General features: G+C 30.2%; 2 protein-coding genes across 3 annotated transcripts; one reads left to right on the top strand and one right to left on the bottom strand.

The window, feature by feature from the left end:
• The first annotated feature begins 602 nt into the window (after positions 1-602).
• Positions 603-15349, top strand: LOC124947450 (vascular endothelial growth factor receptor 1). Of its 2 annotated transcripts, none has more exons than XM_047489572.1 (23): positions 603-986; positions 5746-5900; positions 6019-6202; positions 6287-6414; positions 6529-6676; positions 6940-7082; positions 7154-7325; positions 7480-7603; positions 7678-7871; positions 7971-8137; positions 8256-8388; positions 8529-8675; positions 8784-8939; positions 9016-9155; positions 9266-9425; positions 9526-9626; positions 9711-9861; positions 10242-10466; positions 10569-10737; positions 12044-12317; positions 12473-12804; positions 12920-13025; positions 13143-15349. In XM_047489572.1, the coding sequence occupies exons 1-23, from the start codon at positions 902-904 to the stop codon at positions 13866-13868; spliced, it is 4320 nt and encodes a 1439-aa protein (XP_047345528.1). In that variant the 5' UTR covers positions 603-901; the 3' UTR covers positions 13869-15349. The 2 variants fall into 2 exon arrangements, with proteins under 2 accessions (XP_047345528.1, XP_047345529.1); XM_047489573.1 differs by having other exon boundaries at positions 12077-12317.
• On the bottom strand, positions 14828-17580 carry LOC124947454. The gene is made up of 10 exons (XM_047489588.1): positions 17500-17580; positions 17225-17404; positions 16839-17094; positions 16655-16759; positions 16410-16594; positions 16095-16319; positions 15820-15957; positions 15616-15757; positions 15364-15541; positions 14828-15296 (listed from the first exon to the last, which is right to left on the bottom strand). Exons 1-10 carry the CDS (start codon positions 17578-17580, stop codon positions 15167-15169), a joined length of 1620 nt encoding a protein of 539 aa, XP_047345544.1. The 3' UTR covers positions 14828-15166.
• Between the last annotated feature and the right edge of the window lie 147 nt (positions 17581-17727).

Here is a 17727-nt window from a genome sequence, read left to right on the forward strand (position 1 = left end):
GCGCCATAAACATTTGCGCGCCAAACGAAAGTATTTTCGGAACTTTTTACGTAACGTAATTTCAAACAATTAAAAATATAAAAATATTATAATTAAAATTTAAATTATAAAAAAAATTACAGACACCTACAATTTCACGTATGTATTTAAAAAAAGAAAAAACGAACAGGCAGAGTTGATGACAAGAAGAGTATGCTCTTACCGATGGAGAAGTTTCATTCAAACTTTCCAATGTTGATCTTCGCGGCTTTTCAAAACCAATTATATACATTCATAACTTTAGATAAAAGTACGTGTAACGTTAAATAAAATAAAAAAAAAAAGATAGAAAAACCAAGTAAATAAGTTGAACGACCAGGTCAAAAAATCGAAACGAGTAAACCAAATATCGATGAGTAGAAGAACGAAATACGAAAGTGAAGAAGAATGAGAAGAAACGAGTTAACGTTGAAATGACGTCGTACGATAAGTTGCAACATTCTCCAATGGAACGCAAAAGGGGTGGGGTCGTTAGCGTGGATACGTTTGGTGTGTCTCTATGTGTATGTGTATGTGCATGTACGTGTGCGCGCGTGTGTGTTACCACGTACGATCGCGCGTAGTTCATGAGTTTAGTTCCAACTCTTCAGTCGAGCGGATCTGGAACGGAGTGATATCCGCGATCGGTGACTTGTGCGTCTCGATAATTAAAGAGATAGAAAGAGTCAGTGAAAAAGAAAGAAAAGAAGAAAGAGAAAAAGAGAGAAAGAACGTATACATCGTGTCATTTCTTTCTCCTTTCTCTATTTATTTTCATTCACAAAAGAAAGCGTTTTGAGCAATAAATAATAATGATTTTGATAGGAAATTAAATAAAATAAAAGTAAAAAAAAGCATGTGAAAAGTGTGCGAAGAAAAAAACATGAAGACGAAAATGCCGGCAAAAAAGATGACACTACGAACAATATTCGTTCTTATCTTCTTCACTCTTACTCTCTACTGTCGAGGTAATTATTCTGACGTCGACAACACCACACCTGAAAAGAAATACTTGTCTATCATACTTGTATAGAAAATGTGTGTGTGTGAGAGAGATAGGGAGTGAGATGTGAGTGAGAGAGAGAGAGAGAGAGAGAGAGAGAGAGAGAGAGAAAGAGAGAGAGAGAGAAAGGCTGAGAGAGGGGGAGAGAGAGAGAGAGAATGTGTATCTTACTTTTTACTGATGCGTAACACGGTGATCACGTGGTCATCATTGAGTCACATACGGTTAAACGAATGAATTTTAGTTCTTGATTCTGATCATCTTATTCTGTTTTTTTTTCGATGATTTGAGACAATTAACTTGTTAATCGAATGCTCGCTTTAAATATTTGATGATGATTTTTCTTTGAGATCATTATTCATTTCTTTCATTTTATTTTATGTGTGTGTGTATTTTCTTTTCTTTCTTCTTGAACTACTTTTAACCGGATATGTCATCTTTATGATATAGAATGGAATGTTAAGGTGTTAGTAAATAATCAGGTCAATAATCGAATCTTCAACAACAAGATGATAATCTTGTCGATCTTAATAAATGTTTCCTTCGTACTTGGCTAATCCGATGCTCACTCAAAACTCCCTACCATTTGAAATTCCACGTGAATCATCCACACCTGAACTGTCCTCCTGTCTCACGGCTCTGAGTAAAAAATTACATTGGTGACCTTCTTCTTCTGTTTGGTAGAGAGAACTTCATATAACAAATTTAACGACAAGCCGATCTATAAGATTACAAATTATTTTTCTTTCTCTTTTAATTGTCATTTTATAATGTGTAACTTTTTAGAATGCGATGAAAGCTAATAATATAAGCCTGATTAAAAGTTTACAAGTGTCAAGGTCTCGAAAGACCAGACTATACATAACAATGAATCTGCATATATTTTTTATTTTATGTTTTTTCATTTTTTAGTTTCATTTAAAATCGAAATTTTTTTTTACTTGCACGACTGTATTCGACATAATTCTTTATGAAAGTTTATTAACCGTTTGAGTCTCAGAGGGTATCGAAAAAATACTGTCAAAGAATCCCGTACAGCGCAACCGCGTTTTCTCTAAATGAGTACGAAAAGACCCAAGCGGCGCGATAGCGCTTCTTTTATTTTATATTGATAAATCCCAAACGGTGCGATAGCGCTTCGTTTATTTTATGTCGATGAATCCCAATCGGCGCAATAGTGCTTCTTATATTTTATGTTCTGCACATATAAGATGTGTTAAGTAACGTGATTCTCATCTTTTTCACATTGCTCCGTCACATTTATTGCAGTTGGCAAAGTGATTTGGTTTAATAAAGTTGCCACGATGTAACTTGCGACAATGCGTAATCTGCAGCACCAAAAATGTAATAAAAAGATTACATATAATTTGAATGCAATGTAAAAAAGGAATTCATCCAATATATTTTGATAAACACCGATGTTACAAATTATAAGTGTTACTCTTAATTTAAATTGTTTGTTTATAACACAAAAATATTTTTAATTTGTAATTCGTTATTTTATGAAATACATCTGTATTATTATATATGCGTACTGTAAGTTTATAAATATTTCAAGTTTTGTTCGATAAAAATTATTGAGAAGATAACAATGAAATACAAAATGTTTTTTTTTGTAATGTATTATTGCACTATTTTTATAATACTGTACTTATTATAAAATATATTATTTACATTAAAAGAAGGAGCTGTGTGATGTACTTGCGTCAGTAAATGTGAGCGCGCGACTTCGACAATCGATGACGCAACGTCAGTTGTCCACAACGCTCTAAATGTGCTGTATTTTCTCGACATAAAATCTGAATAGTGCGATCATGTTGCTTGGGATTCAAACGGCTAATTACTATCGTATGTTTAATGGAACAAATTTATATAAAACTGATATTTATTTTGTTTTTTCGTCGAATTAATTTACGATAAATGTCCGACTTCAAATTCCTTTACATATATATACATATACATATACACGATAGATTTCGAATTAGAATAGTTTACGAATTATAATTTCATAATGGAAATAATGCTTTCGACTGAACGTTATAACGATTTCGTCGTCGCTTTCATAAGCACGTGTATATTGTAATTGATTGTCTCCCGGCGGTATATCAATTTAGAAGTTAAGTACTCGTTAAACATCTCGTCGTGTGAACCGATAAGCACGATAACTGTAGTGTTTCTTTCGTTAACAAGTATCCTGTGGTTTATCAATAGGACGTATGTTGTTTATAAATTTTGATTAGAAGAAGAATTTATTTACTTGATTTTTTATATAAGATATTTGATGATGAAGCGACCACATCGTGAAAGGAGTCATATATCGTTTTTCTGGAATTATATTCGTTTGAAATCACGTAATAAATAGCCATGAGTTCATTGCGTATAATCGAGTATAAACGTGGAAAGACAACGTCTTATTTATGATTTACGAGAAATTACAATAGAACTTTTTATCTCATTAATTCAAAAGCTAGACGATTTTAGAGATCGTCTGATTACTTTTTTACCGAAATGATCACTGATTAAATGATAACCTTTGACACGAATCAATAAATTGATATTAGATGCTTTATGACCTTCCTCCTGAGTACAAATGATTCTTAAAACAAATGCAAGAAAATTTTCTTTATTGAAGTTTAAGATAAAGTAAATTAATATGTCTGTGAATAATTGATAAAAATTTTTGGAAATTAAATTTTTTTATTATTAAAAGTAAGAATACGCGATCTATGTTATTTTATAATAAATAATAAATATGTATCATCTTAAATTTTTCCGTATGAAATAAAAGTACTTGAGTAGATATATCAAAAACAAGTCATCTTTGTTTTCGTATAATTCATAACGTCTTTATAGCGATTTCATTGTTAATTATGCAAAGTAAATTAACAAAGATCATTGGGCAATGGTATTATTTTTTCAGATTCTTCTACTCATTTTTGTGATAATTAATATATTTACTTTGTGTCTCCTTGCTGATTACATCGTTATATTTGAATTGTTTCTTTATTACTTAACAATTAATTAATAAAATTATAAAGATTATAATTGATTATTTCGTAAGATTCTTAAATATTTATGTACAAATTAATTCAAACATTAATTGTTTTGATATTAAAGGATTGGCTATAGTAAAATCCTAAAAGTGTATAAAATGTTTACATTGTAAAATTATTATTATCACGTTTTTCAAGAAGATACGCAGATATTTAGAAGTTGGCTTTAGCTTTGTTTACAAAAGATCGCATCTTCATTGGGATACCTGCTATCTGTCAGCAGCTGGTCTATGATGGACCACATGCTCTGTTATCCTCCTCTATCTCCATCCTTTTGCTTTCCGTGGGCCGGTCATTATTTATCGTGTCTGTATTCTCAAAACAACAGTAAGGTTTATCGTACTTACTTCCCTTGAGATATCTTTTCACCGTTAACAAATTCTTCCTCCTTATCTTTATATTTAATTTCAAACTTTGATGGATTATTTGATGCATAATGAAAAACTCTCTTGTAGAAAGACCGATGCGATGTTTAGTAAAAATCGATCGTCTTATATCATACTAACGATTTCTAAGAAACACATAAATGATTTGTTTCAATCGATTTCGTCAAATACTTATAGAAAGGAAAAATTCAATGACACATATCGCATCGTTATTGTTGATTTCTTCTTTTCTTGATATCTTTTCAGAAAGAATTTGATAATATTCCGGTATTTCCTATATCTATGTCAGCCGTTATTTATAAACTAGATATGGCGAAATAATCTATTTTAATATATAAATTAATCTTATTTGTATGGTATATTGAATTGAAAAAAGAGAATATTTTTTTCAATTTCATTACATTTTTTTTTAATATACATACAAACAATTATACATATTATATATATATATATATATATATATATATATATATATATTTCTCTCTGTGTGTATATATATATACGCGTAAAAGATTACATAGAAATGTTCGTATGAAATATGATGAAATATATACTTAAGGTACGTTCAAGGAATCAACAATGATTGTCATTCACAGTTAGACGAAGATTTATTTGAGCTTTTGGTCTCTTTCGAATCATAGAAATCATGCGGGCTGTTTGATAACGAGAGGCCTGTTATCAAGAGAGGAAAGAAAGGACTTCCTTCCCAACCATGGCCGCGTTGCGTAGAAATAAATGCTTCAAACGAGTGTATGCGTATACTTTACAAATGTAAAAGAGTGTGCGAGTATAGAAACAAATGGGAAAAGCAGATAAAACCAATCATCCGCAGGACATTGTGGTTAAGGACTCGTTTCTCTCTACCACGAGCGTTAATCTTGTCGCGTTTTTTCATGTTTCTTTCAGAATAAAAAAGAAAGATCCTTTCTTCTTCTTATCATGAATATGTATTAAAAGAAAAAAGAACAACTAAAAATAAATGAAAAATATTTCGGATTTCATCTTGCTTTATGTTTTGCTGTAAATTAATTTGTTACTAATGATTTTTACTTTTGATTAATTGAGGTTTACTTTAAATTTTCTAGGACCATTTTGATCATTTTCATTTCTTTGTTTTATATGAATTTTCTTTTTATATGAACTTTTGAAACGTTTGCTACATTGAAAGCAAAGATATAAATACATACAATGTCTAAAACATACGAATAAATGTTCTAAAGTGAAAAATATTCTTGTTGAAAGGTTAATGATTATTATCGCATCTTATCTTTTTTTTTTTTTACAGTGTCATGTCAGGAAAAACCTTATATACTTATTCCAGAAGAAAGCGAGATTATTAAACAGGCTGGCTCTTCTATACATTTTATATGCACAGGCTCTAAGAAGATCTTTTTTTTCTTTCCTACGAATTATGGGTCAGACGAAGTATCATCCGAACAGGTTTTTCTCTTTTTAGTCTTTTATTATTTCTTCTTAAATACAATAAAAATGCATCCATATATATTTTGCAACTTTAGTAAAAAGTTTTCGTATAAAGTCGAGCGCTTATGTTCAATAGATCATATCTTCGGAAATACAAGTAGAAGAAATCAATAAAGATGATGAATACACATACGTTTTTCGTCGACCCAAAGCCGTGCCTGGTGATACGGGATGGTATGGTTGTTCTTATCACAACATAACGATCACTCGAAAGGAATACGATAATCCTGAAATTAATTGGGCTTATGTTTATGTGGATTGTAAGTAAATACTCGGCAGATGTTAAATACATATTGATAATTTGTTTTTATATTATTCTTATTATTATTTGGATTATATTTTAGCACCTGACAGTTTTTTCGTCGAAAATGTAGTCAAAACTATTAAAGGAATAACTGGTAATATGGCTCTAATACCATGTCGACCAACTTTGCCAAGTTTGAAAGTTATTTTGATTGATCAGTACGACGATGTAAGAATTACTCTTTTGTATTTCTTTAATCTATAAATTAAATTTGAAAGATGAAATATAGATTGAGAAAATTGCAATTGTATAACCGATTAATTTCTTATTTCTTAAACACAGGTGGTCGAAGTAGGCAAGTATATCTCGTATGATCCGAGATTTGGATATACGATAGATCATCTTAGTCTCCACGACAACGGCCTTTTTAGATGCTCGATTACAAGGAACAATGAAACATACGAGGTCAATTATCATTTAGATGTGTTTTGTAAGTATCGAGACACATTATGATATCCTCCTGTACCATATTAATTCGATGTCTAATTTTTTTTATTTTTTTATTTTTTTTTTTTTTTACCATATAATCAAACGATCATTGTTGAATATCATCAATAATTCTTACTTTTTATTTTATCGAATTGATCGATTTAACTTTGGAGAGATAAGACTATGAAATTGATGAATAAAAAAAATATATATAATATATATTATATATTATATATTAAAAACTAAAGTGGATTTTTGCACTAGCCAAACAAGAATTGAGTGAGCCAAAAATTGTCAAAGATACTTTGCGGCACGTGGTCCGTGGCCAAACTTTGCGTGTTAATTGTACGATAGACTTGAAAGAGCGTTCCGGTCCATTTCAATTATATTGGAAAATACCCGTAGAGGTTTGTTTATTAGGTTTTTTATTCTTTATTGAAATAAAAAGAACTCGATTAAAAAATTTTTGTTGTTTCAGAGTCAACGAATAAGCACACATTTATATCCCACAGAAACAAAATTGAATTTAATGCACGTGACCAGTGAATTGATCATACAAAACGTATCAGAAGAGGATGAGAGAGAGTATGAATGTATCATTATAGTTAATGGAGGTACTAATAGTGCGAAGATAAATCTAACGATACATGGTAAGTTTTCCTTTTTTTTTTTGATTTTACTAAAGTAAAATATAAATAAATGAAAAATATCTCGGATCTCATCTCGCCTCATGTTTTGCTGTAAACTAATGGTTTACTTAAGAAACGTATGCTAAAGTAAGTATATAGGTAATATAACTTGCAGATCCGACCAAAAGGTATATCAATTTAACTTCACAAGATCCAATTAGGCGTAATGTGATAAAAAATAATAGTAAAGTCATGTGGGTCGTTTACTATGATGCCTATCCTGAAGCCCAATTGAGATGGTACGTCATCTTTTGATTTTCTATATTTTCTTCAACATCGATACAACTCGTTACGTTAAATTCTTGCGAAAAAGGTTTCATCATAACGGCCATGAGATCACGGATGATTGGTCGAATCCAGAGATAACTAAATACGCTATTAACAAAACTCCAACGAAAACGATTTTAAGAATTAATCGATTGGAAATCGAGGATATGGGAGTCTATACGCTTGAGGCTACCAACGATTACACAAATAAGTCTCTCAATTTTACATTGTCCGTATTAGGTAATTAAAATTATGTAAATTCTTATAATTTTTAATATTTTTCATAATATTTTCTTTTTTTTTTGTTTAATAATTTTTTGAATTATTTCTTTATTTTAGCCAAACCGACGTTACTGTTTAAAGGGATAGAATCATATTATTCGCCTGGTCAAATTGTCCAGATCCATTGTTACGTGATAGCTTTTCCACAACCAAACATTTCTTGGAATTTCCTACAATTTCCGAATTATTCGTTCCCACTGAACTCGAGTCTAATCGAATTAAAGGTAATTGAGATAACACGCCTGTAGTTCGTATACAATATAGAAGATGTTGTTATGAATGATGTTTTTTATTAAATAATGAGGAACAATTGAAAGAATTTTACTACTGTTGCTCATATAGAATACTACGAAAACACAACAAAAATTATTCCTTTCGGAAGCAACAATGAAAATCGAAGCGTCCGGTTACATTAATTGTACAGCCTGCAATGATGAAGGCTGCGATTCAATTGTCAGTAATATTCTTGTGTCTGGTAAGTAAATTATTTTAACATATTTTTTTATTTATTTCAATCAACAACAATGATCTAATGAAATTTAATTATCAAATAATAAATATTTATAATAAAAACGATTTATCTTTGATTAATTTATATTGATAATATTATTAAAGATGGTAACGGAGGGTTTAGTATAATAGAGCCAAAAGAACCAATTGTCGAAGGTGATGACATCGAAATCATTTGTGCAGCTTCTATTTATAATTATACGAAAAACATTCAATGGCTGGACTATAACGACAAGCCAATTTCAGAAAATGGTAAAAACAAAATATAACAGATATTATTGCACTAAATATAATTTGTAGCTTTCTCAAAAGTATTTCTAATTAATAATTATGTACAATCTATATATCGAAATTTTTCAGAGAGGATACAAGTCATTCTTAAAGAAACTCCGTTCACTTATCGTGCGATATTGCAAGTAAAAAACGTACATATGAATGACGCAATGATTTATTATTGTACTGGAGAAACTTCGGATGAAAATAAGGAAAATTTGTCATATAATTTGACAGTTTACAGTAATTATCATTAATGATCATGAGAAAAATTAATAAAAAAATTAATTCGTTGATGTAATCATTTTTTCACTTACAGGGCAGAAAATACCATCATTTACAAATGTTAACTTAAATGAAACAGATTTGATCGTCGATTTCGGTACAGAAAATCATAAGCTTATCATTTTGAAATGCTTTGTAGATGCTATGCCTAAAGCTAAAATTACATGGTATAAGGTAGACTATATTTGTTCATTAGATATTATTTAATATGTTATATATATTTGTTATATAGTATATAATATATAGTGTATGTTTATGGATACAAACTTTTGTATTATTCTCAGGATAACGTAAGGTTAAAAAATAATGAACAATACGAATTGAAACATGATGATCAAGAACTTCACATAATATACGTATTTGAGAATGATAGTGGAATATATTCTTGTAAAGCTGAAAATCGTTTGGGAAGTGTAGAGGCTTATCAAAATATAACGATAAAAGGTATGCTATTGATATTTTCAAATAAATATAATATAAAAATAGTTTGATCTCTTATTTTTATCAATATAATTATTTTCTTTGTACATGTACATTTTTCCAGGGAAAGAGTTACCTAAGGAATTGATAATCTTGATCGTCATCTTGTTCATCGTAGTTTTTCTTTTGATAATTTACTTTACAATCAAAGTCCGTCGTGAAAAGGTAAATGATAAAATTTAAAGATAATGAGAAAACAAATAAGAATTAAAAAATAACGTTTTTTTTTTAATTCCGATAATTTCACAGATAATGAGGAAGGAATTGTTAGAAACTGGTCTAATGCATTTTGAAGAAGGTGCTCTGGAATGTTTAAATCCTGAATTGACAGTAGATGATCAAGCGGAATTACTTCCTTACGATAAGAAATGGGAATTTCCACGGGAAAGGTTGAAGCTTGGTAAATAAATATGTCAAGAATAGTTAGGCTTAAGGATCGTATGTTTTTATGATAATAGTTTCTCAACTTTTTTACCGTTCAATTCCATAAATTTGTTTGTAATGTTTATATATAATAGAATTTTTACAAACTTGGTAAAGTCATTGCATACTATTTTAAAAATACGACTGTTACTTCGATATTTACGAGAACTCGCAAGAACATTTTACGAGAAATTTCTGAAAATTTCTTGCTAATTAATCAACTTTCTCGCTTTGGCATAAAATAAAGCAGCTATTATTTCGTAGCCCATTAAAAATTTAATGCGGTCCAATATTGGACGGTGACCCATAAATTGAAAAACTTTGATATTAACTAATGCTTGTGTAACACTAATTTAGGAAAACAATTGGGTAGTGGAGCATTCGGGGTGGTTATGAAAGCTGAAGCTCTAGGAATTTACGAAGACGAAGCTATAACAACAGTTGCTGTAAAAATGGTACGACGTACAACCGATCCAACTTACGTTCGAGCACTTGCGAGCGAATTGAAGATCATGGTACATCTTGGTAAACATTTAAACGTCGTCAATCTTTTGGGTGCTTGTACGAAAAATATTTCGAAACGTACGTGTTATTGATATCTTTCGTACTATATGAACTACTACTATATGAAGAATTAATTGAAATTGAAACGAAGTATCCTATTCGGTTCATTGTTTGTCGTAGGCGAATTATTGGTCATCGTTGAGTACTGCCGGTTTGGTAATTTACACAATTATTTGTTGAGACACAGAATCGACTTTATCAATCAGATCGATCCTGCTACTGGTAAATTCGACCCTACGATAGGTATTGATCTCCTCACAAGAACGGCCAGTGTGAACAGCAACAATAGGTTTGTTTTTATCTAATATCTTTTCTTTTCTTACCCTCAAGATCTTACTATTTTTCTAATATACGTTTTATGTCTCTATGTATACTATATTAATTGCATCTATTCACGCTGTCATTTATTAAGTTATAATTCATTTAGTGATAAAATATCTGAAAAACCGTTCATTGTTCGTTCGGTAAAGGAGGATGAGCGTATAAAAATTTTTTCTATAACTATTCGGCTAACTAACACTGCTTTTCTTTATAGTCGAATTTTTCATTTCTCCATAGGCATTATATTCAAGTTAACTTCTATTGTGTTCAACTTCTTTCCGTATAACATTACAGAAATAACATAATTCTCTGGTGGTAGTAGGATTTTCAAACTGCTTCGCCTCTTGACTTGATAATAGACGACATGCAGCACTTTATGCTTATTCTTCTTCTAACGGTGCCGCGTTCTATATTTAAATCTTCATGTTTCATAAGGCGCCTATCGGGCATCTTTCTTGTAGTTGAATAAGTTTTGTGATTTTAATGATTAATTAGACTTTGCGGAAAATGGACTTACAATTTTAATGATTAATTAGATTTTGCGGAAAATAGATTACAAATTATAAATCACGAATCATAAATCACACATCACAAATCACTCAATCAATGAATTTCTAATGTAACTTACTTCACAATTTCCCCCTCTCTCTCTCTCTCTCTCTCTCTCTCTCTCTCTCTCCCTCTCTCTCTCTCTCTCTCTCTCTCTCGCACCATACATCACATCAGTTATAAATCTACCTTTTCTTCCTCTTTCATTCGTTTAAAGCCTTGTAGCCTATTTTATAACTAATATTTTTATATGTTAAGTAATCTAAATTTTTCGTCGGCTAAACAGCAATTACACATGATTTCAATTCGATTAGCTTTTATATTAATAATGATTATTTCCCTAATTTTCTCAAACTCGAGATTTAGATAAATCACTTTCATCAAAAAACAATAGATTTACTTTATATTATAAAAATTCTTAGGCCCATTTTCCGGATAAAATTACAAATATATAAGTATTGCTTGTTTAACAATATACATAGAAAATTTTAAGTGTTACCAGTATCATTAATCTTCTAATGAATGTTGTAGTAATAATTGTTAATCTCCTAACTAATAATTGTTATTATAAATTAAATAATGATAACTGTTATTCTAAAGTTCCGTAAATAATAATAATCTTTCGCTTTAATCGTTAATACCAACAATAACACGAGAATGATGAAGATGCATGCTAGGGGCTGCGGTTTAACGACTCTTCTTTTTTTCTTCTGCCCGTGCGATAGGATAAAATATGCGGCATTGTCCTTTTCTCGCAGTATCAGTGCGAATTCCGACACCGAGACGGTACAGTATTATGCTCATAATACCACGGACTCTCAAGGTGCAAATATGTCCCCGGATAGCTGTATGCTTAGCAATAACTCGTCTCAGCTTGGTTGGAGATCTAATTATCGTGGTGACTATAAGGATCACAATCTGAAACCGATTTGTACTCAAGATCTTTTATCTTGGGCATTTCAAGTGGCTCGTGGTATGGATTATCTTAGTCAGAGAAGAGTAAGTAGTCAGAACTTGTGTTAATTATGAGTTGCAAAAAACGTTAGTATATATGTTGGTACTTATTATAATACACTTTATAATATTTTATTGTATATTTAAATTTTTTTATAATTTTGATCAAGTTGATTAGAATTTATCGAATATGACATTAGGTTCTGCACGGTGATTTGGCAGCGAGAAATATATTACTTGCTGAGAATAACGTAGTAAAGATCTGCGATTTTGGACTGGCGAAGACTATGTACAAAGATGGCAATTATAAAAAAAAAGGTGATGGACCATTGCCTATAAAATGGATGGCCATCGAATCAATAAGAGATCGAGTGTTTTCAACGCAATCAGATATATGGTCTTTTGGAATAGTCCTTTGGGAATTTTTCACCTTGGCTGAGACTCCGTATCCAGGTATGGAAGCTGAAAAACAGTATCAGAAACTCATAGAAGGTTACAGAATGGAACAGCCACCATATGCTACTTCAGAAGTGTAAGTATATATACACGTTTTATATGTTCGAAGTATAATATATATAATGAAACAATCGATACATCCTGTCGAATTTCAAGAAAATTTATCTTTCACTCTAATACTTACTTTATAGATACAATATAATGTTGCAATGCTGGAAAGCCAAGCCAACTTTACGTCCAAGTTTCACAGAATTGGTGAACAACATAGGCGATTTATTAGAAGAAAGTGTAAAAACGGTAAGTCACTGTCGATCGATTTGATTATCAATGATAAATAATTTAATTAAATGTTTATCAAGAAAATACGATCTAATGTAATAAAAATTGTTTTTCTTTATTTTTCATGATTTTTAGCACTACATAACTCTGAACACACCATATATGGATATGAACACGATGATTTTGGATAGCAAGAACGATTATCTTACGATGATGTCAGCGCCTGATCATGCAATTCTATCATTACCTGTGGGTGATTATGTAAACTCTCCTATCTCGGAAAATGCACCTGAGACATCATATGTGTGTATGAGTCCAACGAGTTATGAAGACGAATCGGGTATCTTTAGTCCCAAACCGAATACAGAAAAATCTCGTTTCGAATATCCTTCTGTGAGATCTGATTTTGATGACGCAGTTGAATTATCACCGATGTTGAAAAAAGTAGAGGATCCTTATTTGAAACCGATAAATGTGCATGAACGTAGAGCAGAATTTGCTCGGCAACGACAAGCCGCGAGTGCTCAATCGATCGATCGAATCAACGAAAGAAATTCTGGTTATTGTAACACTCCACGTAATCTTCATTTAATAGATCTGAACGAAAAATCAAGGGAAACGGATCAAGAAGAGGAGGAGGAACAGAATGAGGATCGGACGGACTCCATTCCAAAGAAAAAAGAATACACTCCGTCCATTATAAGAACCGAAAACAATTATGTGGACATGCCTAAGCAGAAGAATGATTTAAAAAGGGATATGCCTAAGCAGAAGAATGATTTGAAAAGGGACATACCTGATAGCTTTAGCAATCCCAGCTACGTCATGATGGGGAATGAACTCAATCAGTCAGTAGCGTGAATTAGAATTGATCTCGTTGTTTGGAGATTTATTAAAGTGATAATTTGATTAGTTCAAGGACAACCGAGGCATAGTAATTTTATTAGAGAATCGATTACGAGAATGCAAATTTATATTGCATGATGTCATCGTGTTGTTACTTATATTTTTTTATACATTTTTCATGAACATTTATATCGAATTATGCGTTTAAAGAAATTGCGATATTTTTCTAAGAAACGTTTCTAACATAGGATAAAAATTAGATTTTAGTGATCATTTCATCATACGTGTCATTGTCATTAAAGTTTTATCATACTCGCGTTTAAGTACAAAAATTCAATGTTCCTAAGATACGTGCATGAAAATTTTTGTTTAATTATTATATTTTCTTACAAAATGAATCTTAAAACATTTTTGAAACATTACATTGTATTGGACGATCTTTTCATTTCCCTTTTTTTTTATAAACGAAATAGTTCAAATTTAAACTATAATATATAAAATCTATATAATATGTATGTATATATATATATATATTATTTTATGATTCAACAATATTGCTGATTGATAAAATGTATGTATCTTACGACTAGTGAATATTCTACGCGAGTATAATATGTGTGCTTCTCTAATGAGAAACTGCAATTGACTGTATAATTTAATATATTTACTACTTATAAACTGGAGAGATATTTTAATATTTTTCGTATGTATAACTTTAGTGGAGAATAATATCTGAGAATATATATTGAGAGAAACCGAATTTCGTAACACAAATGATATAGTAATAATAGTATTTGTCAGTACTTAATACTCGTAATATGTATAATATTCGTGTTGCAGAAATGGTACTATCATATACATATATGTCATATTTATATATATGATCGAAATATATATATATACATATATGTATGTATGTGTTATATATATATATATATATAAAACACTATTAATATGTAAGCTGAATAATTCGACCAGAGGACAAATATATAATTAACTAATTATAAAGTCAAACTTAATAAGTACAAGATAGATGTGCGTATGTGTGTATGACGTATGATATGATCTTTATATTTTAATACGTCTATATTATTAAATATAATTTCTAGAAGAAATAAAGATACGACAATTATCATTGCCTCGAACAAATTTATGTAAATTTTATATCTTATAGAATTTTATGAATGTATTGAAAATAAAAATTTCATTTTAATATAAAATATAAAGAAATATAAATTAAAAATAAAATAAACGTAAAACATTCACATATTGTGTCAGATGTTACATCCAGTCATAATTTTTGTATGTACAAATTATAACTTCGGATCTATTTCTTCCGTGATTCTAATAGAATACGGTACATCATATATAGTTGCACAATTACGAGAACGTCGACCTTTTTTAATGATATCATTGACTAATTTCCTTTTATACTGTATCCATCTAAAAATATTATCGTTCATTAAATATATGTATGTGCAATGGATATAAAATTAACAATTGATTTTACTTTCTATTTTTGACGAACTCTTTAAACAATTCTTCTCTGCTTAAAAATTTCGAATCCATAAATAATTTAACTCTGTGCCAAATGTTTGCTTGATTATGTTCCATTAGCCAATATCGTGGAATAAGGAAACATCGTACAGGAGTTACGGATACGATTCTTCGATTATACATATTTTCACCTGATAAACGAAAGTTTTATTATTCAATTATGAAAGCTCGATAATAATACGAGCGTAAAATTTATTTCTCCAACCTATTCCAAAACAGGCACCCCTATAAAACATGCACACTTGCATAAATATCGTATGAACGTCTTTCGGATAACTTCGCAATATAACCGATGGTTCTCGCATCAATATTTCCGCAACGTCCGTTATCTCGTGCCATTCATTCACCTTTGTTTATTGATATTAATAATTCCATTCGTATACTCTTCAATTATATTGTATTCACTTACAACATCTAGAAGCGTGGCTGTTATGATACTCATACGTTCCAAATCAATATTGTAATCTGGTTTTTTGGATAACATAATTTGGCTATAGTCTATAATCGTATCACTTATGTCAGTCTTTACTTCGATCCGATCATCGTCCTATATAATTAGTACATCGTTAATTAAAGAAATAATTCAAAACAGACGTACATTTCCGAGATAAATAATTTAAAAAAAAAAAAAAAAAAAGAAAAAGAACAAAAAAAGAACTATTGCTATTAATCAAAAATTTCTACCACTTTATTATCGATTTTTGATTTTTTTTGTTTAGTAGTTTCACCGGTGTCAATACTTCTCTCATTTTGTTTTAATTCCGATATAGTTTTCGAGTCGTATAATTCGTATCGCATTTCTTGGGTAGTGGGTTTCTTTTTAACGAGTATATGTTCTATCAGACGACATTCACCTTCCAATAAAAAATGTACATAATTGACCATGCCTTTTCCGTCACCTAACAATACCTTGGGAATTGAAGATTCTTAGATTAATTAATTCTTAGAAAATATACAATAACTAAACGAATGTCAGTGATACAATTCTTATATAATAACCTCGTTGGCTTGGAAATGTTTTAGCTTGCTCAAAATGCAACATTCTCGTATAGTTTCTTCGTCCCAAGATTTAAAGTAATTAAAGTTAATTAGAGCGTCTTGCAAAACATTCCATTCATTCATCAAATTATCTTTTAATATTTCATTGAAATCATCGAGATTGATAAGTATTAAATCTACCGAGGCTGGAAAGAAGAATATAATCAATTACAGTTAATAAAATTCTTATGATTCAGATTGTTTACTTTTAGTGACTATGGTAGCTGTTCTTGGTATCATATGTAACAAAGCAATTTCACCAAATATGTCTCCCTGATGCATAGAACCCATATCAATTTCCTTGGTATCGCCTATTAATAAAAAAATTATTAATGATAATAATGACTTTCATGATAATTTGATTAAATAAGAATTTAGAAAAAGTTATACCCGTAAGATCATCGGTAACGACCCTCGTCAGGCTGACCTCCCCGTCAATGATAAAGTAAAGATTTAAAGCCTTGTGACCTTGACGAACGATTACACGGTCTCGTGGTACATACTGATAAAAGCATACAGTCGCCAATAATTCTCTATGTTCCTCCGGATATTTTCGAAATATTCGTAATCTTTTGAATAATTCATAAATATAAGTCTTCTCGGACGATGATCTCTCAATTGGATTTATTAGCAAGATAGAACGATCCTTTGATTGAAAAATATTTAAAAAAGGAAAAAAAAAAGGAAAAAGAAAGAAATATGAAAATGTTTTAAAGTTATTTGAAATGATTATGAGAGTATTGTTTTATTAATCTTTTTCTCTTTTTTTCACGAACCTCCAAGGTCAATGCTTTTTTTTCGACTCTTTTGTGAATCAATTTTTCAGTCAATCTAATTTTAATTGTTATGTCGTCGATAATTTCTTCAATCACAGGTTCCTCGGTCAACCATTCTATAAATTCGAGAACTAATCTCACTGCGGCACGAAACAAGTTACGGCCCTTTAACTTACTAGTCTAATAAAATATGTATAGCACGTTAATAATAATCTTATAAGATTTGCGAATGATTTTTCGATCCCGAAAGCTTCATTTTTCATTTTTTAACCTACCCTGATACGGAGTAACGATCTTTTTGTTAAAATCGCACTGAACGATTTTTTCAGAGATAATCTCTTTAAATATGCAGACATCCTCTCGAAAGTTGTTTAAAGCAATACTATTTTGAATATAGTAATATTATTAAAAATATTAATATAAATAGATATGTGTGTACTCATTATATTTTTCTAAATGAAAGTTCATTTTGTTATATCAATAAATCGATTTTATCCTGCTTT

Source organism: Vespa velutina, chromosome 3, assembly GCF_912470025.1.
Source record: "Vespa velutina chromosome 3, iVesVel2.1, whole genome shotgun sequence".
NCBI lineage: Eukaryota > Metazoa > Arthropoda > Insecta > Hymenoptera > Vespidae > Vespa > Vespa velutina.